Source organism: Brachyistius frenatus, unplaced genomic scaffold (assembly GCF_029030835.1).
Source record: "Brachyistius frenatus isolate BFR_SWC_R1_liver_20210118 unplaced genomic scaffold, ASM2903083v1 Contig_35, whole genome shotgun sequence".
Taxonomy (NCBI): Eukaryota; Metazoa; Chordata; class Actinopteri; family Embiotocidae; genus Brachyistius; species Brachyistius frenatus.
The window spans coordinates 2,580,688-2,605,579 of record NW_027210634.1 but is presented as its reverse complement, the minus strand read 5'-3'; the positions used below and the strand labels follow the sequence as shown (position 1 = coordinate 2,605,579).

Below are 24,892 nucleotides of genomic sequence, written 5' to 3'. Positions count from 1 at the left end.
AGTTGCTAACGAAGGAAAATCACCATTTCAAGAGCTTCAGCTCAAAAACTACGACTTCAAAGAAAAGCAAGATGTAGAGTTTGTAATACTACTATTGATCTATTAAAATGTGGGAGAGGGAGCTCTTCACAGCCACACATATAGAAATAGAAATTATATAAAAATAAACTAAAACAAATTAATTAAATTAAAAAATTAAAATTAAATTATAATAGTCAATATAATCTAAAATTAAAAATTTAAATAAACTAAAACAAATAAATAAAATTGAGAAAATATTTAAAAACTAAAATTTAAAAAAAATTAAATTAACAATCTTAAAATAATCTAAAACGGATTAAATAAACTAAAACAAGTAAATCAAAATTAGAAAAAAAAAATTTTGTTTAAGAAAACATTTTGATCTGTTTGTTGTTTAAAGAAGTTAGTAAAAAAAAAAAAAAAAATGGAAGTTTTGTCCTGAAAACGTCCTGAGAACGAGTAAATGAAGCTCACAAATTGCTGGGAATAAAATCATGTGGCTGGATTTTTGGCTGATCAGCACAAAAGAGATTTCATTAGAGGTAATTAAATTCAACTTTGTTTGACTCTGATCATTACAAAAAAAAAATCAATGTCTAATCAACTAGTCACCTTTCTTCATTTCATTTTACTTTATTAAAACCTGAAACAGCGGAAAATACGTGAGCTAAAACCACGTTCATTTTTTAAAAGTACCGTGCCTGTAAGTGAGAGTAACCGTAATGAAATCACCGCCACAGCCGTCGTGGTTCTGAAGCCAGCTCTCCGTTTTATTTGGTTTTGTCACATTCGTCCTGTGAAATGTTGAAACCAGTTGCATATAAAACCCCCGTGTGCACTCTCGCCGTGAGTCATGCACAACATTGCAACTGTAAATAAAGTCAAAGCTCGAGTGTCAACATACAAAAATAAAGATATTATTTACATCAGACAGAAAAAAACGACACACTTCAGTGGAAAAAAAACGGAAAGAGTTCGACGTGAGGTGAAACAAATGCTCGTGTGTGTTGTTTCTTTTTTTACACAACGCGTCTGCTCAGTCTTCGTTTCTTTGATCAGAGGAGGCAGTGAAACATCTGTACACATGAACTCAACATCCTTGGCATCAAAACTTTACATTTTCATCTCCGCTGTCGAGTTCCGTCCCAAAGCGGAGCGTGTTTTTTTTTTCAGATCCCGACCCAAAGCAGTGTCCCGACACTCTCCGGACTCCATGCAGAGCGAGTGCAGACCACAAGGCTTCCGGACGCCATGTTCAAACGATGATGTCAGATGACGGATCTGTAATTCATTGATAAGTCGATTGACAGAAGGAACCGATAAAGACAAAAAAACAAAAAAAAAAAGTGTAAACTCAGCGCTCCTCTTTAGTCTGACCGATTAAGAATATGTATTCATTCTATTTAGAATAAGTGATTGTATTTTTGCATGTCAGCTGGTTGCGGTCATGTGTGTCGGTTCTGATCAACAACAGGAAATGAAATATCTTCTCTTACGGGAAAAAAAAAAAAAAAACACAGGAAGGAAAACTCGCATGAATAAATACCACAAACCAACCCTCACTGCCGCCTCCAAACAGGAAGTGAAGAACTTCGGATGAAAAATAATGGAGAACAGGAAGTGAACAAGAACTGCTGGACCGTGTATGAAGCACCAAAGGGCTTCTAATTTAAAACGAGGGCTTATAAAATCGAAACAAGTTTTTAATTTGAAAGAAGAGCTTTTAATTTGAGGAGCTGCGTTTGTCCAACCGATGGTGTCGCTTTGATTTCTCGCTCACTGACGAACATTCGTGTTTGTGGGAGCGGCCAAAAATACGTCCCACAAATCATCTCAGATGAAAGTGGGCGTGGTCAGGGCGCGACAGTTTGATATTGATCCAAAGAATCGACAGAAGTGACTCGGTGATGACGATGTTACTTCGCTGAATGGCTGAAAGATGCAACTTCTCATATCCTTTCAAATTAAAAGCCCTCTAGTGTTCCATACATGCCATATACTGTATGTATAATCGCACAGGATAAAAAAAAAAAAACCTGCCCGTCCACGCCTTTTCTTTGTTCCTTTTTTGTGAGTAAACTGTCGACAAAACACAACCAAAAGCGAATAAAAATATGAATGAACCAAAAAAAAATGGATTCTTAGACCGGATTAGATTTGACTTTGTGTTTCTAATTCTCACCCGTTGTTCTTGGTGTACATTCGTATTTAAAAAAAAAACCACAAAAACACACATCTCCACTTGCTGCTTCATAACCGCTGATAATAATGGCCGACCGACAGGGAGGGACGTCACAGACCGGCGCGGCTGAAGTCTTGTGGTCTGCACGGGACGCTCACACGGAGGAGACGCTGCCCGTCCCACACACTCCCGCTGTTACAAGATCCTTGCAGAGTTTTTATTGTTGTTGTTGTTGTTGTCCCCGGGTCCGAGTCCTCTGTGCCTCTAAAACGTTGACGTCTTGATTCAGGACTTCCTCGGAAGGAGTTCGTCTCTGAAGAGCAGGAAACACACTCCGTTTTTAGGTCCCACAGCTGCAGCTACACTTTGGCCTGGAAAGCAGGACACGTTGGCAGCAGCGGCTCAAACGGGAAGCCGCGAAGCACCGTCGACGGCCGCGCGGATGCTACGCACTGAGGGGGGTGGGGAAGGTTTGTGCTCGTCGGCGCCGACGTGATGGGACACCAGAGGCCCGAGGAGCTGCAACACAAAGGACACACGAAGAATCGGCGGCGGGTGAGACGTCAGCTGGAACTTTGAAACTGAAATGTGCTGCCGAGTTTTGTAGGAAACTGGATCAGAACCTGAGAAACCAGAGTCCAGGATTCCTACTTACGTGTGAGGAAGATGAGCGGGCGAAGCAGCGATCCAGCAGACTCAGGTGGTGGTAGTGGTGGTGGGTGGGTGGGTGGGTGGGTGGGGGAGGAGGGAAAGGGGGAGTGTCAGAAGTCACTTGAGACAGGGGCTGAGCGCGGTGGGTGTCGGGGGGAAGACCAGGGCCACGTCGACCCGCTCCGACCCGTTCTTCGGACAGATGATCTCGGTCAGACCTTCGGGACGCGGCTGACTCAGCAGCTCGCCTGCAGAGAACGACACGGACACGTCACATACACACACACACACGTGAACACACGCGATATTTGATCACACTGGTTCATTTTGTTTCTTTAAAGTAAAAAGTCATTTGAAAAGGCTGCAGACTTCCAGGTGGCAGTAATTTCACCGTGAGTGATGCGACTGAGGCCCAGCAGGGGGCGCCCAGTCCCGCTGCTGAAAATCAGGATCTCAGGTCAGTGCTGGCTTAGTGGTGTTTCTTTCTTTACCCTGAACTCTTTCTGACAGGATTCGCTGCAGATTAATTAAAGTTCACTTCTTCACCCTGAACTCTGTCTGACCGGATCCACTGCAGTTTAATTAAAGGTCATTTCTTTACCCTGAACTCTGTCTGACAGGATCCACTGCAGGTTAATTCTCAGTTCAGAGCTGTGGGACTTTTTTTCAGAAGTTTTATTGTGCGAAGAGGTTATTGTCATATAAGAATGATTTAATTTGGGCAAAAGTCAAACATAATTTTACCTACGCTCCTAAAAATCACCTGATCAGTACTTAAGTGGTTAGGATGATTTTTGTTTGTGTAAATGAAAAGATTATTCCTGTGACGATAATCTCTCTAAAACATGCCACAGCTCAGAGACACACGGACAACATGTTTCCACAAACAGACACACAGTAAATGTACAAACGGGTCTCTCTTTTTCTTTCTTTGTTCTGAATAAAACAACAATAAGGTTCATGATGAAGCTGCTTGGGTGACTGGACTCGGTACAGATATCCCGATGTTCCTGTCTCTGTTGTTATGTCCTTGGAAAATTCACGTTTCCAGTGTAGATATAAATAAAAGATTAAAATAAAGGACACACACTAACACTAACACACACACACACACACACACACACAGTTCCTGAGTAAACCAGCTGCCATCTGTGGATCAACACAACAACAACAACAACTGGCCTATTTTCTCCATCATCGGTCAGATAACGAGGTTTAAAGCAGCTTAACGCCAGTCGAGCGCTCAAAGATCCTCAAAGCTCAATCAGCGTATCAACAAAACTTTACCACTAATTTAAATCCTGTTGCACTGCTTCCATCCATGTGTCTTCCTCTTCTTCTTCACCGTTTTCTTTGCAGTCGTACAGCTGAGACTGTCGGGGTGTTTCCTCCACTGACAGGCAGCAACCCTACATTGAAGTAAAGTTCTGCCAGCCGCATCTCAAAGTGCAGAACTACAGTCAGAACTTCCATCCATCCATTGTCCAATAACCCAGTCCAAAAGCAGCCCTGAACCGGTCTAAAACCAGTTTAAAACTAGTCCAAAGTCTGTCTAAAAGAAGTTCAAAACAGGGTTTAAAGCGAGCCCAAAACCACATCTGAAACCAGTTTAAATCAAGTCCAAAACCAAGTCCAATACTAGTCCAAAACCAGTTTAAATCAAGTCCAAAATCAGTTTAAATCAAGTCCAAAACCAGTTTAAATCAAGTCCAAAACCAAGTCCAATACTAGTCCAAAACCAGTTTAAATCAAGTCCAAAATCAGTTTAAATCAAGTCCAAAACCAGTTTAAATCAAGTCCAAAGTCGGTCTAAAACTAGTCTAAAACAGAGTTCAAAACCAGTCTACAAATAGAATTACAGCCTCTTTGTTGTTTTCCTCCTCCAACCAGGTGTCAACAGCTTGGGTTTTTTGGAGCCAGGAATGACCATATTTGGACGAGCTGGGGACGAGAACACTATACCCCGCCCACCTATACCGAAAACCTCAATCAATCAAACCATCAATCAAACAGCCCCACCCCCAAACATAGCTGTGTTTGAGTCCTAATATTTAACTAACGCTAGAGTTATTTGCAGGAGGGAGTTTATCTAATGATACCACCATGACTCGTGGAAAACATTTGCTGACTTTGTATTTCAGGAGAGAAGTTGATGCTTTTTGAATGAGCCAGAGTTTTTTTTTGTTGTTGTTGGAGCCAGCGCCTAGTGGCCCCTCGGTGGTATTGCACGGCTTCACTTTTCAGACCGAACATTTTTATCTACAGTCTGCGGGTGTGGCCTCAGAGCATGACGTAACACCGCCATGGATCGCTGCTGATCTCCACAGTGTGTTTCAGTCACTGAAGACACTCGCATGTCAATAACGTGTTTTTCTGGGTTTATCAGACCTAAAACCTCATCCTGCAGCCAGACACACACTTTTAAAAGATGACACAACCTCACACACACTCCATGACTGACATCTGGAGTCCCATCCACCGAGTCTGCCCCCCCACCCCCCACCCTGCAGGGTCCCGTTCAACGACTCACACAGGTCCCAGAAATCAGACGCCTGCATGCGATCGGGCTGCAGCAGCTGGTGACCTGCCATCTTCTGATCTGATCTGATCTGATCAATGCAGGATTTTCAAAGTAATTCTTCTGGGTCACGTCCAGTTTATGTAATCAGGCTTTTCTGGGCCCAGTGCTTCCCCAGATTAACTGGTTCAGATATCGCAGCGGACCTGAGCCGTCATCTGTTCCCTGCTCTGACACACACGTCATGATGACCACCTGTCACCGCATTACAACAACCAATGAGGGGGGGGGGGTTTGTTAAAACAAACATCTTGTTCAAAGGAATGCGATTGAAAGGGGGTGAAAGTGTTTCAACGTGCACGAGGAGGGCGGCGGCTCTCCGCTAAAAGACTTTACAAGAGGAATCAATAAAGTCCGATCATCACCCGGCGTCATGTTCAGAACCTCCGCCTGCACTCAGGTGGAGCTGCTGGCTGAGGCAGAAAGAGCTGCTTGGCCCGCCAGAACCACTTAAACCATTAGCCCTTATCGATCGCTACTGTTCTCCCCGAGTGTCTGGAGCTGTTGAAGACTGGTTGATGAACACCGCGGCGGTTTTTCAGCCCTGAGCGTTGTCTGCAGCTCTTCTCCCTCAACAACCTTCCACCGAGACTGCGGGGAAACAAACTCGCAGCCGAAACGGTCCTGAACTCCCTGCTGCTGCTCGTGAGGCTAAAGCGCGGAGAACTGGAGTGAAGTTCCAACAGTGACGGACAACGTTTACCGTCATTCGCACTTTTCTGACAAGTCTTTGAACGCAGCACTTTTAAACTGTGATGATGCTGCTTTTATGTACTGATGTAACCTGTTATTTACAAATACAACTTATTTATTAATATATTTTATTTACTAAAATAACACGCATAAAACTGGTGTGACGCTGCTTTTATTTACTGTTATAATCTGATATTTACTAGTATAAACTGTTATTTACAAATATAACTTGTTATTTAGTGATTCAAACTTTTATTTACTAATACAAGGTGTTATTTAATGATTTAACTTACTTGTTATTTACTCATGTAAACTGTTATTTACGAATACAACTTGTTATTTAGTGACATAACTTTCTTGTTATTTACTCATAAACTAATATTTACTAACACAACTTGCTATTTACTCATATAAACTGTTATTTAGTGATAAAAGTTACTTGTTATTTACCAATATAACTCGTGACTTACTCATACAACTATGGTGATGCTGCTTTTATTTACGATTCTAACCCATCATCTACTAATAGAACTTATTTACTAACATAACTTGTTATTTGCAAATAAAACTGTGGTGATGCTGCTTTCACTGCAGGAACAGATGTGAAGACTTTTCCTCTGCTGGAAATCAGATGTGCGTTTCATCACTGAAAGCAGCTCAGACATCCGGCTGCGTGTCCTGAATTAGGTCGACTCCTCCTCCCTCCTCCCTCCTCCCTCCGCCTCCAGAGGAGTCGCACAATGACCGACAAAGACCTGATTTCAGGAATGTACAGATCTCAATATCCCATCAGCAGGTAGAGGAATCATTTCCCGCTCTGCTCACCTCCTCCCTCCCCCCTCCTCCTCCTCCTCTCCTTGTCAGCCTTTCAGCCATAAAAGGCAACAGCCACTTGTGTGGGAGCAGGAGAGGTTTTCCTGTCTCCAGGAAACTCCCACTGAGATGTTGGATGTTTGCAAAAATCAACTGCGAAGTCTTGCTGAGCTTTCAGGGTCTGTTCCATTCACAAACTGCTCAGACATCCGATTTGACTTCCTGCTCCGTTGTGAGCCTCCAAACAGTTTGAGGAGGATCTGCAGGCCTCAGACCGCCAGCAGGATACAATAATGCAGTTTCTCTGGATTACGCCAAAACAGGAAGTTTTCATCAGAAAAGTTTTAAGCAACGTTACCAACATTTTGAAGGTTCCAGTCTTTTCAAATGTCTCAGATTTTTGGGCTTTTCTCTATTTCGTATCGCAGTGAAATGAATATCTGTGTGCTGTGGACAAAAGGAGTAGTGAAGTCATTAATTGTGGCCGTTCATTTATGTATTAAAATTGAAAAAACCCTCCCATTTCACTAAAATAGCAATTAACTAAAATAATTTGTTTACTAAAATAGTTTGTTATTTACTAGTCTAACCTGTCATTCACTCAATTAACTTATTTGCTCAAATATTTTGTTATTTACTAATCTAACCCCACATCTACTAAAATCACTTATTTACTCAAATAATTTATTATTTACTAATATAACCGGTCATTCACTGAAATAACTCATTTTTTAATCTAACCCCTCATTTACTAAAATAACGTATTTTATTTAATTAAATGAATCAATCAATTTGGTATTTACGAATAGAGCCTGTCATTCGCAATACGGTCCCCAGCTCCACGTCTTCCAGGTGGGGAACCGGAGCAGACGTGGAGCTGAAGAACCGGGACGTTCTGGACACGTCCCCCGGGTCGACGTGTGCGGAGACGCTGTCGGCAGAGGGGATGAATGAGCATGACCAAGGACACGAGCAGCTGCTGTGGCACTGACAGAGGCCATCGGATCAGCCTGAGGATTAACACACACAAACACACACACACACACACACACACACACACACACACACACACACACACACACACACACACACACACACACACACACACACAGGCTACTGGAAAAGACACTCAGTCTGCAGACTCTATTTCATGCCTCTTTCATCGTGTGTGTGTGTGTGTGTGTGTGTGTCTGCACGTGCTCAGTAGCTCCCTGACGGCCAGAGAACATGAGTATCGATCAGGGACGTCCTCATCAGATATCGATAATCTCTGATTCTGAGTCGGATCTGATACAATCCATTAAAACCTCCCTGATCAGATCAGATCGGCTCTAAATCTCTTCATCGATTAATCTGGATTATTGATTGATCAATGCCAGAGGACGAACCAAGCAGCAACCAGCAGTGACGTCACCCGTCGGTTTGTGAACGCCCGTGATGAAGCCTCCAGTTCGAGGTTTTGTCCGTCGCCATCCTGCTAGTTCGAAGCGGTTTGGAGCAGGAAGTGACCATATTTGGACAAACACGGCGGTGGTATTGCAGTTTAAGGCACTTCTGCATCTGCTTCATTTCTCAGACCACTTTTATATACAGTCAATGAGACAAACATTCTTGAGTTTCTTTCTGATGTCTGAGCTCACAGCAGTTTCTGCAGAGCTCCTCTGTGAGTCCATCAGACCGAGAGATCCGATGAAATCCAGGATCAGTGAAATGGAGCAGAGCGAGGCCTGAAGAAAGTGATCAGCAGCTGCAGCGACACGGAGGCCCGATCCTCAAGAGGACAACTGCAGCGATCAGACAGGAGGAGGAGGAGGGAGGAGGAGGAGGTTACAGCTGAGCGAGCAGCAGGACAGACAACAACGTGCAGGAGAAAGTCCTGCTGCCTGTAAAAAAATAACTTCACGTGACAGAAACGTCATCGTCCACGTGTGAAGACGAGCGGGAATGTAACGGTACAACAATATTTTTCCACTACAGGTCGGAGTCTTTCACCGAGTTAAAGTACACTAGTACTGTCAGAAAAAAGTACTTTAAGGAGTACTTCAAAAGTAAAAGTATTAATCAATCAAAATTATTATTCAGAGGGCTCATATATTTATAGATTAGAAACACGAATGGAGTATTGTTTCAATGATTCATCCATCATCTATACATCCATCCATCCATCCATCCATCCATTATCCATCATCATCATCATCATCAATCCATCCATCCTCTAGTTATCGAGCAGCAGTTTGTTTTGAGTGTTCGTTTTGCTGATTGTAAATGACGAGTTATTTTTGTCAATAAAGTGAGTTTTGTTTGGAAAGGAGATTTTATGCTGAGATCCTTCCAGCAGACTGAGACCCGAGCAGAGAAACCTCAGAGTTGGTGTCAGACGTTTGAAGTCGCAGGGACGTCCAATTTGGGAGGTCTGAGGTGGAGGACGGAGGTCCTCAGGTTATCACACGTTCCAGTCAGCTGACCTCCCCCTCGTCTTCCTTCTCTTCCTCCTCCTCCCCGTCACATGTCTGAGATAATACAGTAGGATTACCGCAGGGTGATGTAACAGGATCCTCCCTGCCAGATTACTCACCAGCACACTTCACTTAGATAAATACGTTAACCTGACTCAGGTCCGGGGAGCTCCGCCTCCCCCGAGACCAACCGATCAGTCCGATCCGTTGTGTTCCAACAGGCCACAACATGACAGTTCTGCTCTGGAACTGAACACGGATCAGTACCGACCCTGAAAACTAACGTATTGATCGATAGCTCGACAAAAGAACCTTCTGGTGTCCATCTAACAAACTCACTCTGCTGTGAGTCGTTGTTCTTCGGAGGAACGACTCAGACAGTGATGATGATGATGATGATGATGTCAGCGGCAGAGAAATCAATGAGAGATGTTCGGCTGAAGATGAAAGCCTGTCCGAACTCTTCCAGATGTTTCTGCTGACGATCTGGCAGCAGGTTGTGTGAAAACTCAAGACACGTAATGATAGATCATGAGGTTCTTATTTAAAAGGAAAAACATCATTTCACTTCCGTCCTGCTGTGCTCATTTTGTTAATGGAAAATATTTGTTGAGGAGCTTTTCTCCAAGATGAAAACTAAAACTGACATTTGGAAATGACTAAATGTTTATGGCAGTGAATAAAAAAAATTCAAAAAAAAATTTGATAAACAAATGAAACAGTTTTAATAAAACTGATTAGTTCCCACACTGAGCACCTGAACCCAAGTTTGACCTGAGGTTGGGAAGAACTCCATAGACTGTGTATAAAATTATTTGTAGTCTCCGGATCTGAAATGAAGCCTTAAAGTGTAATACCACTGAGGGGCCACTAGGGGCTCCAAATAAACCTCTGGCTCAAAAAAAAGCAATAAAATAAAAAATAAAAAAACTCTGGCACCAACAGACTCCCATTCAAAAGGCATCAACGTCTCTCCTGAAATATAAAGTCAGTAAATGTTTTCCATGAGTCGTTATGGTGTCATTACATTGTCTCGTCAATCGTCCTGACGGTTTGCTCTCAGTTTGCTGACTAAAAGCTTCACAGAATAACTCTTGAGAAACAGATCCAGTGAATCAGAGCGGACTCAAAATGTGTTTCCAGCAGGCTCTTGGCTGCGCACCAGAACCTCCCTCAGTCGTCACATCGACTGACTGGATGTTTGATTTATGTTTGATAAAAGTCTGCCGAGAGAAACTGCTTCCAGTCCCGACACTGTTCACACTGATACCTGGCTGAGGTCCACCACAAACACAGAAACGAAGCCCGCAGCTAAAAAAACAACCCGGGGCCTCGAGTAAACAGGTGCCAAGTGAAGCGTGGGAGGAGCCAACACCGGAGGACAGGTAGGCCCCGCCTCCCGGCCGATGCCGCATCTGCAGCGCCGTAGCAGTGAGATTTACATAAGCTCTGCTGCGTCTGACCGGCCTCGCTGTTCATCTATTGAATCTGTAACTGGGCTTTAATCCCGGCAGATCCTTTAACTGGTTTAAGAGCAGCCGGCTGTGTCACACTGAGACTCGCAGCAAGAGTGAAAGTGCCGCGACCGGAGCGGCAACACGTGTCCTCACGGTCGAACCGACAGCGTCTGCAGATACGTCCAGCGAGGCAACAGGCGGGTAAACGCAGTGCGTGGAAATGTTAAGGCGGAGGATCCGCGTGTTCCTCAGACACGGCCTTTTATCTCAGTTGCGAGGAAAAACACTGCGTAACTAAAAAAAAAACTAAAAAAAAACATCACAACACATCAGTTTAACATGCAACGAAAATAAACTTCCACGGCCTCCACGATTTCTCTAAACAAACGCGTCACGCCACGTGAATTTACAGAAGGTTTTGAGTTACGACCACAGATTGCATATAAAAGTCAATAAAATTTCGCCGCGAGCTGTCTCGGAGTTGTTAGCTAAAGTCGCTCCTTCTTAGCAGTAAACAAGTTTGAAAAAGCTGTGTCTTTGTGGGCTTGTCTGTTTGATTGACAGGCCTGTGGTGCAGTCAGTTTACAGCTATCCGTGGGCGGGACGTAGTATCGTCGGGTTTCCAATCAGATCGGGTCAAATCCACCGATGTAAAAAAAACACGATGTACCTGAAGACAGACGCAAAAGACACTGCACGCTCGGAGTCATGAGTTAATGAAGTACCGCTGATAGAAGTAATAATAATAATAATAATAATAATAAAAAATAAAAACAGTAGACTAGATTAGACTTTATTAATCCCACAGTGGGGAAATTTAGAGATGTGGAGATGGCGGGGATTGAACCGAGGGTGAGATATGTGATGAGTCTGAGCCTTGAAGTCGGGGTCGACTCTCTTCTATTTCTGGGCCAACTCGATACCCTGCAAGGCTGAAGGAAGGTATTTACCTCCGGTCCACCGCTCGAGGCTGGATTACCAACCCGGCCGCGAACCAACCGACCCGGCGGCCCCTCGACCCCGCTTCCGTTTACTTATTCTTACTGACAAACAGTTTTTTTGCTTGCAGCTTAAAACCTGTTTTTTATGTTCGCATAAAAAAAAATTAATAAAAAAACTTAGGTTTCGTCCTTTTAAATCCCGTGTGAGTGTGGACATGCGGACTAAAAACCAACATTGTGAAAAGCTGCTTTCAGCAAATGTTTAATTAAAAAAAAACAATGCATGATGAATGAATGCAAATGAATCCGTTATTAAAAGTGAAGTCAATCGAGGGACTAATCAATCGAGTAACGAGATGTCGCCAGACGACCTACTTCCGTGCTGCAGACTCACACGTGAAGCCTGCAGGAGGAAGAAGCGGCGTTTTCCTGAAACTCTTTAACAGTCCCACTTTCCACAGAGGACAAACTTTTTTTTTCTGTCTGTTGGAGTCTGCAGAGTCCGAAGTGCATACGACACGCCGTGGCCAAAAATATCACCACCATAAAAGGCCGGATGAAACTGAGAGCAGGAAACATTTTTCCAACGGCAGACACAGTTGTTAACCCTCTAAAAACACCCCTGCAAGGTCTCAGGATGACACCTGCCAAAATAGCCGCAGCTTTAATCATTTTATTCAGAAATGAACATGTTTTCGTGCGCTCTCGCAATAAACACTCTTCTGTCCAGAAAAAGTACTGAAATATATATATTTTTTTTTTGCGGCATTCAGGAAAGGTTTCCTCCGACGCGTTAATTTGAAAATCCTTTACGTCGGTGGCCCCGCCCCTTCCTCTACATCCGCCCATTTAGGATGGAAAGTGTCTCAGCGTTTCACACTTCTTTTTTTTTTTTTTTTTTGGACCGTTTTGAGTGCATTGTCCTGGTATTTGTGGACAGTGTGAACGTACTTATGCACTCAAAACAGAGAGTGTTAGTGCACAAGTACGACATTTTGGAAACACAATGAAAAGCTGAGCTGCAGGACAAAACTGAGCAGACTGGCCCCACGGGAGGGAACTTCTCTTATCGAACTGCAGCCGTTAAAACCACTCGTTAAAAGGCAGCTGATGCGATCACACTGACATCACACATAAACTATTTCCAACATGTTCGGTCCTGTTTCGTCCGCTGCAGGTTACTCCGACCTGTTATCCTATGCTAGTCTTTGCTTACAATAATACTGTATATGTATGCCATATTATATTCCTTGTATACAATCTCGTATTAATCAACTATTAATCCTCAGGCGGATGCAACAGGCTGTTTCTGTAGAAGTCAGCGATACTGCTGAGGTCAGCGATACTGCTGAGATCAGCGATCCTGTTGGGTTCAGCATGCTGCTGTGCATAATAACAAGGCCACAGGCTGTAACGGTTGATGGCACGACCATTAGTTTCACCTTCTGTCTTTCTTATTTCTTCCGAGTCATAAAACAAGAATAAGTTACTGACCTGAGCAACACGTCCCCACAAGGCAAGACGGCCCACCTCGACCAATCAACAAAGGGCACATCACCATACATGACTTTTTGGTTCCTGTACTATAAGAAGACTGGATCAGGGAGAGTCAGGAGTTCAGACTTCGTGAACTGACACATACTTTGTTGTTGTCAGGGAAGCATAGTCTGGACCCAGAGCTCTGCAACACTGATTATTCTGCTGCTGTTAAATAAATATCTTGAAGCCTGACATCTTCTCCTATTGCCTCATTAAAAGAACACGCAGGACTGGGGGCTTACACATATTGGCTTTGTACTAGCATGAGCCCGAGTCCAAAAAAAAAAACCAGAGGCCTCGAAAACACTCATTCCTTCCTTTTCACGCGTTCATGTGACGTTTCAGTCTTACGTCAGGGACACAGGTGGGATGTGTTTTTACGGTGAAGTTTAACCACAGCGAGTCCCAAAAAAAAAAAAAAATTGCATCCTTTTCACTTTAAAGGTTATTTTTCCACCACGTCCATTTGAGACGCGACCGCCGGAGCGGATCGCAGCCGATCAAATCGGATCGATCGATATTCATCACATCACAACATCGGCCTTTAAAGGAGGAGAAGAAATACATTTTCCTCTTGCCGACATGCCGTCTGTCAAATCACTATGACTAAAAGACACCAAGCTGTTTAATTGCGTTTTTCAGGCTGCAGGACAAAGACAGAAACAACAACAATAAACATAAAACTTACAGAAGCACAAACATAAACCCCAAAAATGACCAAATCAGGACGGTAAGAAAGAAAGAAAAAAAAAAAAAGTTCCCCCAGTGGGAATGAAAACGGCGTCGCACATGTGACCGGAGGAAATAACTGGAACTGAAGACGTAAGAAGCAGTCACAAGTTGTTCCATTTTTAAAGTCAGGACACTTCAGACGGCAGGAAAAACTACTTTCTTTGCTCTCATAAGTTCACTGTTCTTCTTCCAATAACTCACATGTTTTACATTCAAAACAGACTGAATGGATCCTTTTAACTGTCGGATGAAGTGATTTGGAAACAGGTTGGTTTATTCACTCTGCTGCTTGAGGTCAGAGGTTACTAAACTCTCTCTGATCTGCATTCGAACAAACAGCTCGGGTCACATTTGAGAACAACGATATGGACTTAAGCTTATGTCAGCTGAAATAATTAAACCGGGGAGCGTGGGGGGGCTGAAGGGGGCCCGTCTTTGCCCTGGGGCCCCTCAGGAGCTAAGTGCGGCCGTGTCCATCAGGCTGTTTCAGGTTTCTGAAAAGAGTTCTCTCACCATCGCTACTTTTAGTTATAACGTCATATTTCCAGTGCAGCCTACTTAACACAGTAACAAAAGGATGTGAATAATTCCTGCGCCACTGCTGCTGATCTGCAGGTCGCATGACTGACGTGCACAAAGAAAACCTGCGTGAAGGGCGGGCTGCCTGAGAGGGATGAGAAAGAGGACTTACCCGGGAAGGCGTGCGGGTTGGACGACCCTCTGTTGAGGCACTTGGAACAGAGAATGTGCACGGAGTAGTGCAGGCCGGGCCACTCCTGCAGCAGCATGTTCAGCTCCTCCACCAGCGGTGTCACGGCCTGCCAGGCGGTCCAGATGTTGGGCAGCGAGGCCTGGCTGGCGATGGACAGGGTCTCCGCCTGCAGCTGCCCCTTGGAGGGCCGGTGGCTGATGACCACGGGGACCTTCCCTCGGTAGGCGACGATCTGATGCCTGCCGTCCGACCGCTGGACCACGTGGCCGTTGATCTGCACGCTGAATCGAGCGAACAGCCCCGGAGGAAACAGGAAGGGGAAGCTGTACTGGATGTGCAGCTGCTCCACGGAGAAGAAGTGACACAGAGGCAGAGAGTTCGCCCCGCCCGAGGCCTCCGCCCGGGCCTCCTCGCTGCTGACGTAGCTGGGGAACTTGTACCACACGGTGGCTCCGTTCAGAGGCTTGCTGCGGGGTTTGTTGATGCAGTAGCAGACGCCCATCTTCTCCAGGAGCTCCATGATGAGGTGGAGGTCCTGCTGGGTCTGGATGAGCGGTCTGAGGAGCAGGCGGATGACGTTGGAGGGCAGGAGGCCGTGCTGGAGGAAGCCCTCCACGTGGTGCTGCAGATGGGTGACCCTGAGCTTCTCACCCTTCTCGTCCTCTATGACCAGACTCACCCGTCCCTTGTCCCCCCTCTCGCCCTCAGAGAGGAGCCGGTCCAGCAGCGTGGACTCGTCCCTCTGGAAGAAGACGTTAAGAATTGCGATGAATCGTGGAAGGTTGTGGAAAACGTACTCCTTCAGGCTGAGGCTGTCCTCGAAGTAGAGCAGCTTCCCACTCTCGTGCAGGTAGGATAAGGCGCTCTGCAGCCGGTCCTCGGTGAGCCCGGCCTGGAGGCCCAGACGGGCTGAGTCCCACCACGAGAGCCACAGGTCTTTGGGCTTAAAGTGCAACTCCTCCAGCATCTGCCAGGACTTTGGCAGCACACGGTGGAGGTTGGGGAAGATCTCCCGGTGGTCCGCGACGGACATGAGCTTCTCCCTCAGCCTCTGGATGTTCCTCTGGGTCTCTGTGCAGCTGACGCTCAGGACCGGCGACAGGATCTGCAGCCGGTGGTTCAGCATGTACTGCAGCTGGGCCTTCCTGCGCCTCAGGTTCCGGTCGGAGACGCCGTAGAAGAGGACGTGGGGGCTGGAGGTGCGGACGTTGTAGCCCTGCTCCAGCGCCTGGTCCACCTGCAGAGCCAGGCTCCTCAGGCTCTGGACGTCCCTCTTCTCCTGCAGGCCGATCTGCCTGTGAATGTCCAGAGTCTTCTCCTCCACCTCCACCTCTCCGCACAGGTCTGCGTGTGTGCCCACCAACAGCAAGACAGCGTGGGGCACTTTGGCGCAGAGCAGATGGAGGAAATACCCGACGTGGGCATAAAAGTTCCTGGGTGAATATGCTCTGAGATTGACGACGAGGACGTAGAGAGCACCGGGGGAGAGAAAAAAGGGTTTGATGAGGTCGTAGTTTTGCTTCCCTGACAGATCGTAGACTAGAAACGTGAGATGGCGATCAGCGTCCGCCACCCAGTTGGTGACCTCGATGCCTTTGTGTCCCTGGGTTCCTTTGACGTCCTGCTGAGTGCTCACCACGCTCTGCCTCAGTCGGGTTTTCCCGGCGTTCTTCATCCCCATCAGGACCAGTTTCAGCCGCGGCTTCACTGCAAGCTGCGAGTGCGCGAGCTCCTTCTGGTAGACCGCGATGTAAGGGATGCCCTTCATGCACACCTCGTACGGGGGCTGGATGAGAGGGTTATCCTTCACCTTCCAAATGTTCACTCTGGACAGCTTCCCAAAATTATCTGGAAGAATGGCTATTTGGTTACCCTGTAAAACGAGCTCCTCCAACTTCTCCAGCTCCACGATGGAGTCAGGCAGGTAGGTGATGTTGTTATTGTCCAGCCAGAGGTTCACCAGCCGCCTCAGGTCACCTATCTCCTCAGGAACATGCGTCAGCTTATTCCTGCTCAGGTAGAGCTCCTCTAATACTGCGATGCTCAGTAGAACCTGGGGAAAGTTCTCAAACTGGTTGGAGGACAAATTGAGCATTTTGAGTCTTTGCAGGTGACCAAAGGAAGGAGGCAGCACCGTGAGGTTGTTCCCGTCCAGCATCAGGCTCTCCAGGTTGTGCAGGCGACAGAACGTGTCGGGTAAGGCGGACATGTGAAGACTGCTGAGCCACAGGATTTTGATGGACTGCAGCTTCATGACGTCTGCTGGTAAAACCTCGAACTTGTTCCCGGAGCAGTCGAGCTCCTCCAGCTCGCCGAGGGCCAGGATCTCCGGGGGGAACTGGTTGAGCTTGTTGTGATCTGCATCCAGAGTCCGCAGCCTGGCGAGGCCCGAGAACGATCTGGGTAAATCGTGCAGGTCGTTGAAGCTGATGTCGAGTTCCTCCAGGGACCGAAGCGCTCCGATCTGAGCCGGCAGATACTGGATCTTGTTGTGACTGATGCACAGCTTCTTCAGACCTCTCAGCTGACCCACACCGTCAGACAGGCTTCTCAGGCAGTTGTGGCTCAAGTCGAGCTCCACCAGCTGCCCCAGCTCGAACACCACCCGGGGCACGGCAGTGAACTTGTTCCTGCGGAGGATGAGGATGCGCAGGTTGTTGAGGGTGGATCCCAGTCCGTCCGGCAGGTCCTGGAGGGAGTTGTTGCCCAGGTTGAGTGCCTCCACCTCGGCTATGTCCTCTGGCAGAACGATCTGGTTGTTTTTGGAGCAGAGGGTGAGCTGGCGCAGGTTGCTCCGCAGCTTCCGGGAGCGGAGGGCGGCATCCCTCCACAACCTGGCCGTTTTCAGATTGTTCTCCTTGTCCTCCATGGCGCTGCAGCCGGACCCCTCCTCCTCCTCCTCCTTGTTGTTTTCATTGAGAGTTTTCATGGATCCTGAGCGGGCAGCATGGTGGACAGAGTCCCACTGAAACCTGCGCGCTCCTGAACAGCCGCCCCTCCGGCAGGGAGGAGAGAAGAGCCACTACGTGTCGGGAAATAATCGAGCTTTTCGACGGCAGCGGGAGGAGTGTCTGCGGCCGCGGAGGCATCCTTTTCTCCTGCGCCACTCAGCACACAATGAACACAGACCTCCCCGGTTACAGCTCCGGCTTTGCTCCCGAACCCGAGGCCCGGAGCTGCGGCTCTCCGCTCACCATCACAGCCGTCCTCATCGCCGCCACGAGCCGCCCGCTGTGTTCTCTCTGTCCCGGTAAGATCCGCGCGTTTCCCAAGCGCTTTCCGAGTAGCCGCGTCTCTTCCTGGCTGCGGGGAGTGGAAGTGAGGCGGCGGGCGAGCCACACTGCGTCAGATCTCTGAGCCCTCCTCCTCCTCCTCCTCCCCCGTCCTCCACGCAGCAGGGAGGAGGAGGAGGGAAAGTGGTCGTCCTCACTCGGTTAAAACACAAATCAGTTCAGACACCCATGATTCTGACAGAAATGTATCCACAGAGCCGACATGACCAATAAACTCAAAACATTCAGAGGATGCAGAAACATAAAACAAAGATGCTTACTGTGACATGATGTCATCCATAAAGGCGGAAGTGACTGTTAGTGGAATATTGAAGCTGATTTCCCTGCTAACGTCCACCGCAGATGCAGGACTCTGTCTCCACCTACTGGACGTGATGGTCTCTGCACACCGCGGGGGGGGGTATTCAAGTACTCAAGTAAAAGCACGAATACAACAGTGAAAATACTGCATTCAGAACAGTAAAAGTACATGAGTACTTCAAGTATCTGAAGTAAAAGTTCACGCAGCAGCAGATATCAGAACATCAAACTCTCAAACTTTTTAAAGAAAACTAAAGATCTGTCTCTAACCTGGCTTTTAATTTGAAGGAATCTTTATCGTCTTGGTTTTAAAGTTTATTTTTACTGTTTATTATCCTCGCTGTTTATTCTGTTTTCCTGAATTATTTTTAATTTTTTTTATGCTTAACACATTTTTTCTTCAACCTTCATTTTTACTATGTTTAAAAAAAAAAAAATCATTTGGGTTTTATTTGAATTATCAGCTTGTATTTGTGTGTTATTTGTGTGGAAAAATGTAAAATAAAAACAGATTGTGATTATTTGTAAATCATGTAAAACCATATTTAATTGCGTATAGACCAAAGACAACACATCAAATATTCCATCCATCCAACCATGTTATTGTTTTGTGAATAAAAAAAAAAAAAAAAAAAAAATTATCATTCTGAACTTGGCTTGATTTGCAGCAACACGTCTCTTCCGAGGAGACCACGTGTTGAAAGTGAAATGTGCATCGCAAGAGCTTTATAAATAAAGTTTTGCAGTAGGTGTCTGTTTCTTTTATGTGCAGCCTCTGCCACCTGCTGGACAAAAGGACACACTACAGCTGGATTTTCTCCCCTCGAATAAAACCTTCAGTTTGATGAACACTTAACAGTTAAACCCAATTAAAAGTCATCTGATGCTGTTTCTTTCCGGCGCTGGAATAAAACCACCACAAAGTGACACAAAACAACCAAATAGACCCAAAAAAAACGAACACTATGAGACACAAAATTCTATTGTATTAAGTATCAACACTGTAAAAGTCTAATACATTTTAATTTAAGAGCAAGCAATTCACTGCTTTCAAACCTGGACAGCAAATCTGCTGATCAGTCATCAAAGTGTTTGTGTAGTGATAATTCAGAACCATAAAACCTTGTAAAGTAATAAAAATAATCATTAAAATTATGATTTATGAAGAAATATCATTGTAGATGAAATGCTATAATATCATACAACTGTTGAATTGAAGAAAACACATTAACCAGTTAGCTGGCACAAACATTTCAGCACTCGGAGGTGCTTCAGAGAGCTCTTGAGTGTGCGTAGATTTTGTTCTTACCCAAGAAGAAATCTCAAATAAGAAAACATTGACGAATGCCAGAATCTTCGTAAAATCAGCGTAAGTGGGGTTTAAGAAGACATTTCTTCTTAAGAACGGTTGATAGATGAGGCCCAATGTCTTTAACTAAATGTAAAACGTTTGCAGTTCTGTTTTCATCCTTACAAACTCATTGACAACCTTCTGGTACCCATCGGACACTTCTTTAATCCACCGTGCATCTGGATAAGTTGGCAGTTGTTCGATGATCAAGAACAGCTCCAGTATGTTGACTTCCAGTCTGATGAATCTTGAGGCCTTAGCTCCGACTGACTGTTTCCGAACACTTCCACATGCACTCTTTACATCTTCCAGCTTTTTCTTAAGAGGTTTAATAATCGTTCTGAACGGTTCTGATAGGTTATGCATTTTGTGTATTTTTCCGTTTTGTACTATATTCCGTTTTATAAAGAAAATGAAACCAGCGATACATCCAAAGCAAGCAGCTATTCCAGCTAAAACTAAACTCAAACCTCCAGTTAAAGGAGCAACTAACACTGCTAGTATAGCTACAATTCCTCCAATAACAAGTCCTCCAGTAACGCCTATGTATAATTCATTTTTAATGTAGTTCACTTCAGCAGCGATGCGGTGAAGCTCGTCCGTGATCTCTCTCATTCTGGGTTCACTGTTGTCACAGAGAGACAAATGAAGCTGCTTGTTGAGAAAGATGTTGCTCATGGCTGAACAGAAATGAGTTCATTTTCAGAAAGTGTGGAAACAAAATGTAAGTTCTGCTTCTCCAAAGTCTGTTAAAGTCCAACAGGTAGATTCTGTGAAGAGAGACAAAAGAAAAACATCATCTGAACAATCAGTATCACTTCACAGGTTTTCCTGTCGTGGACCAAAATTAAACCAACTGCATGTGTACAGCCCTGTGATTTACAGGAAAATGAAACTTAGCTACAACAGGTGGGTGGTGTTAGGAAAATCAACACGGGGTTAGGAAACAAAAAAACAACTCCACTGAAATGTCGTCCTGGATTCGAGACAAACAGGTTCAGGTACCGATTCATGAAACGACGTGTTTGTTTCTACCTGGTTGTCTACAGAAGCTGCACCAGCAGGATCAACTCTCTCCGCTGTGTCCCCGATCCGTACGGAGGTCCTTTGCAATCTAATCCACCACAACCGGTCAACAATCTGTGTCCTTCATCTACCTGGATGCCTCCACCTGGGTGTGACGCACCTTAAGCCTGTGAGCTGCCCCACTCCTCCTCCTCACTCACAGGCCGCTGCCTACGAGGGTGCGTGTCTCTCAGGAGGCTGAACGCTCACCTCAACACGTTCCTTCTCAAATGATGATAATGAAGTTATTTCCATTCGCTTTTCACCTGCCATCGTTCGACAGCGACCAATCAGAAACCAGACTCTGGACGGTCACACACTTCATTACTTCTCCACTGATATTTTATTATGTTCAAGGTTCAGGAGGTTCTTTATGCCTTTTTTTATGTGAATATCATCATCAGAGAACAGACTGACGCCCGCAAACAACTGCAACACGCAACACAACACACAGAAGTGTGGGGAGAGGAGAGAGATAAAATAGCAGCAGAGTGAGACAGTGAACTGTTGGTGGGTCAGAAACCACAGACCAGAACCCTGCAGCAGCAGAGAAGGTTCAGGGAGAAGAAGAACAAACTTCCCTTTTCTCTCTCTGCTCTCCAGCTGGTTGATACAGATGTTCTCCTCCTCTGAGTCTGGTTCTGTTGGAGGGTTCTTCCTGTTAAAAGGGAGTTTTTCCTTGCAGCTGTTGTAGTGTGGGCTTTCTTTCTGTGTTCTCTGTTTATTCTGCTGGGAGTTGACTGATGTTGTCAGTCAACTCAAATATCCCTCCAGATATGCGAGCTAAACAAACACCTAGCAGGTAATAAAAACGAGAAGGAGTCGATGGGCAGCAGTCACAACGAGCCCCTGTCAGCAAATAAAACGATTACATCACATGTCAGTGGGAGGCAATAAAATAACGATGATGGTAACAATATTGTATTATGTTCAAGGTTCAGCAGGTTCTTTATGACCTTTTTACATGAATTACTTCTCCCCAGGTGTAACACACACAAACACAAACACACACACACAAACACAAACACACACGCACTTCAGGTAACATATTACCTGACATTTCAACACACAGAAACCTCAGCTCCTCTTCATCAAAACGCTCCGGCACAACACCGGCGTTGTTCTTCCATGTCAGGACTCTAACTTGTGAAGAGCTGGAATTTTGTAATGTTGTTTCAAATTTTCAAGTTTTCACTTGTTCATCCTCTGACATCTGTCTGGAGACTGAAGCAGCTGTGGTGAGATCTCCCCCTGCTGGACACATAGAGGATTACCGAAGCAGCTGTGGTGAGAGCTCCCCCTGCTGGACACTTAGAGGATTACCGAAGCAGCTGTGGTGAGATCTCCCCCTGCTGGACACATAGAGGATTACTGAATCAGTTCCAGATTCAGTTTCAGATTCAGCTCTGCCAGCTGCTCGTAGTGTCGAGAGGCTTCCCCCTGTTTAGATAACCAAAAAGTCCTTAAAACCACAATTCAACTGTTGTGGGCACATCTTCTGAGGACAGTTATATTTGTTGTGTCACATGGGGACGTCCTTTACTTGAAAAAACCCTAAAGTACCTTTCAGAATGCGGCAGTGTGACATTTTATTTATTTATTTTTTTTACACAAACTTTTCGTTTAGTCTATAATTGGGTGTGAAATGGTTGTGCACAGACGTCCTCACTTCAGGACGTTCAGGTCCATCCAGGCAGACGCTGCCTCATGTTTAGGTATTGTATTTTTTTATTGAAGCTACAGAAATCTGTCAGCAGATATGTCAACGTCTACGACACACGTGTTTACAGTTTAATTTAGTTTATGTAGTCAGTTTCGGGAATATTTCACTGCACTGAGTTTGTAAGTGTTTTAAATGATGTTGTTTTATCTGCTTTAATCAGACATTTGAAGGATTTATTAATAATTCACATAACTTCATAATTGTGTCTCATTGATATGTGACGTGGGCGGAGCATCATCCCACCTTGCACCTTGCCTCACTGTGAGAGACGAAAGCTGCACAGGTGCAGAGCTGCAGCTGCTGACAGTCTGAAATGCAACAGACACCAGAGACACGCGCCACGCCGGCAGTGTGCTGCAGGCCTCCGAGTCCGTGAATGTGGTAACTTCAGCTCGCTGCTCACACACAGTCTGAACTCGTGTCAGTTTGTATTTACATTTACGACATGTCGACATTAATTGCTGCTCAGCGACATTTAAAAAAAAAAAAGTGAAACAGAGATATGACAAAAAGTTGATTTAATCGAGGTTCAGGTAATCTCTTTTACTCCGGTGCTGTTTGTTTCAAAGCTGCATCTGACCCGTTCATCCTGATCCATCAAATCCAGATCGCCAAGCTCTAAATACGAAGACGGATCACGATGGAGGCTACAGCTGCGTAAAGAACAACAACCAGCATGGGCTCACTTTAAGTATTTTAATTTGAAGAGACAGGAAACGGCACAATAAAACAACAAAAACACCCTCTTTCACAGCGAGACCTTCATCTGACCCACAACAAACACATCAAAATACAATATTCACAAATACATTTTGACTGGTTCATCTCTGATGTCATTGTAATCAATTTAAAATTATAAATGTCAGTTATTATACATACTGACAGCCCTTCATTTTATTCAGACAGAATCCTTTTTTTTTTTTGTTTTGTTTTTACTGTACTAAAAGGGATAACAGGAGCCCTAATGTCTACTTTTTCTACTTTATCAACAAATCCAGTCCAACATATTAATCAGCGTATAAAAACTACACAATACAAACATTTCTATAATTTGATCAGTTGTACAGTTTTCCTACAGTTTGTTCCCGAGTCCCCCTCCTGCTGGGATCAGGATAAGCTTGATGTTTTGGATCAAACGTATCATAAACCCGCGAATAAGCTGCAGCTGGGAGGCTGTGGCTCAGATGGTAGAGTGGGTTGCACACTAATCAGAAGGTTGGTGGATCAATCCCCAGCTCCTGTCCACATGCCCAAGTGTCCTTGAGCAAGACACTGAACCCTAAATTACACTTTGAGATCATAAGGTGATAAAGCATGATACAAGTGTTTACCATTTACAAGCAGTGAACAGCACACACTGAAGGTTTGATCCAGATCCAAACCAAGAATGGATTATATAATCTTGTCTGATTCAAATTGAGACTGCTCTTTGTTTACCTGTTGCCGTGGTGAATCAAGCTATCCCAGCTCCACGGTTTCTATTTATCCACGTCAGCTGTTCAGCGTTAGTCAGAACCTGTTAAACCGGATCCCAGAGATTTAATGTATGTACACAGCAGCAGTCATTGGGCCTCATGCACCAATATCTTCTTAAGAATTTAAAAAGAATTGTTCTTAAGAATTGTCATAAGAAAAAGTCTAAGTCATATTCACCCCGGATTTGTTCGCATCTGTGTTCTTATCGTAGATATGCGTAGATTTTGTTCTTACCTAAGAAGAAAACATTGACAAATGCCAGGATCTTTGTAAAATCAGCGTAAGTGGGGTTTAAGAAGAAATTTCTTCTTAAGAACGGTTGATAGATGAGGCCCAATGTCTTTAACTAAATGTAAAACGTTTGCAGTTCTGTTTTCATCCTTACAAACTCATTGACAACCTTCTGGTACCGATCGGACACTTCTTTAATCCGCCGTGCATCTGGATAAGTTGGCAGTTGTTCGGTGATCAAGAACAGCTCCAGTATGTTGACTTCCAGTCTGATGAATCTTGAGGCCTTAGCTCCGACTGACTGTTTCCGAACACTTCCACATGCAGTCTTTACATCTTCCAGCTTTTTCTTAAGAGGTTTAATAATCGTTCTGAACGGTTCTAATAGGTTATGCATTTTGTGTATTTTTTCCGCTTTGTATTATTTTCTGTTTTACAAAGAAAATGAAACCAGCGATACATCCAAAGAAAGCAGCTATTCCAGCTAAAACTAAACTCAAACCTCCAGTTGAAGGAGCAACTAACATTGCTAGTATAGCTACAGTTCCTCCAATACCAAGTCCGACAGTAATAACTTTGTCTAATTCCTCTTGAATGTAGTTCAGTTCAGCAGCGATGCAGTGAAGCTCGTCCGTGATCTCTCTCATTCTGGGTTCACTGTTGTCACACAGAGAGACA

The 24,892-nt window shown here is 45.0% G+C and overlaps 1 protein-coding gene across 2 annotated transcripts; it reads right to left on the bottom strand.

Annotated features, from left to right (window-relative positions):
- Positions 1-2,656: 2,656 nt before the first annotated feature.
- mfhas1 (multifunctional ROCO family signaling regulator 1) lies at positions 2,657-18,394 on the bottom strand. 2 transcript variants are annotated; one of them, XM_069700962.1, is made up of 3 exons: positions 14,755-18,393; positions 2,859-3,102; positions 2,657-2,722 (listed from the first exon to the last, which is right to left on the bottom strand). In XM_069700962.1, the coding sequence occupies exons 1-2, from the start codon at positions 17,702-17,704 to the stop codon at positions 2,972-2,974; spliced, it is 3,081 nt and encodes a 1,026-aa protein (XP_069557063.1). In that variant the 5' UTR covers positions 17,705-18,393; the 3' UTR covers positions 2,657-2,722; positions 2,859-2,971. The 2 variants fall into 2 exon arrangements, with proteins under 2 accessions (XP_069557063.1, XP_069557064.1); XM_069700963.1 differs by lacking the exons at positions 2,657-2,722; positions 2,859-3,102 and adding an exon at positions 3,864-3,949 and having other exon boundaries at positions 14,755-18,394.
- Positions 18,395-24,892: the final 6,498 nt, after the last annotated feature.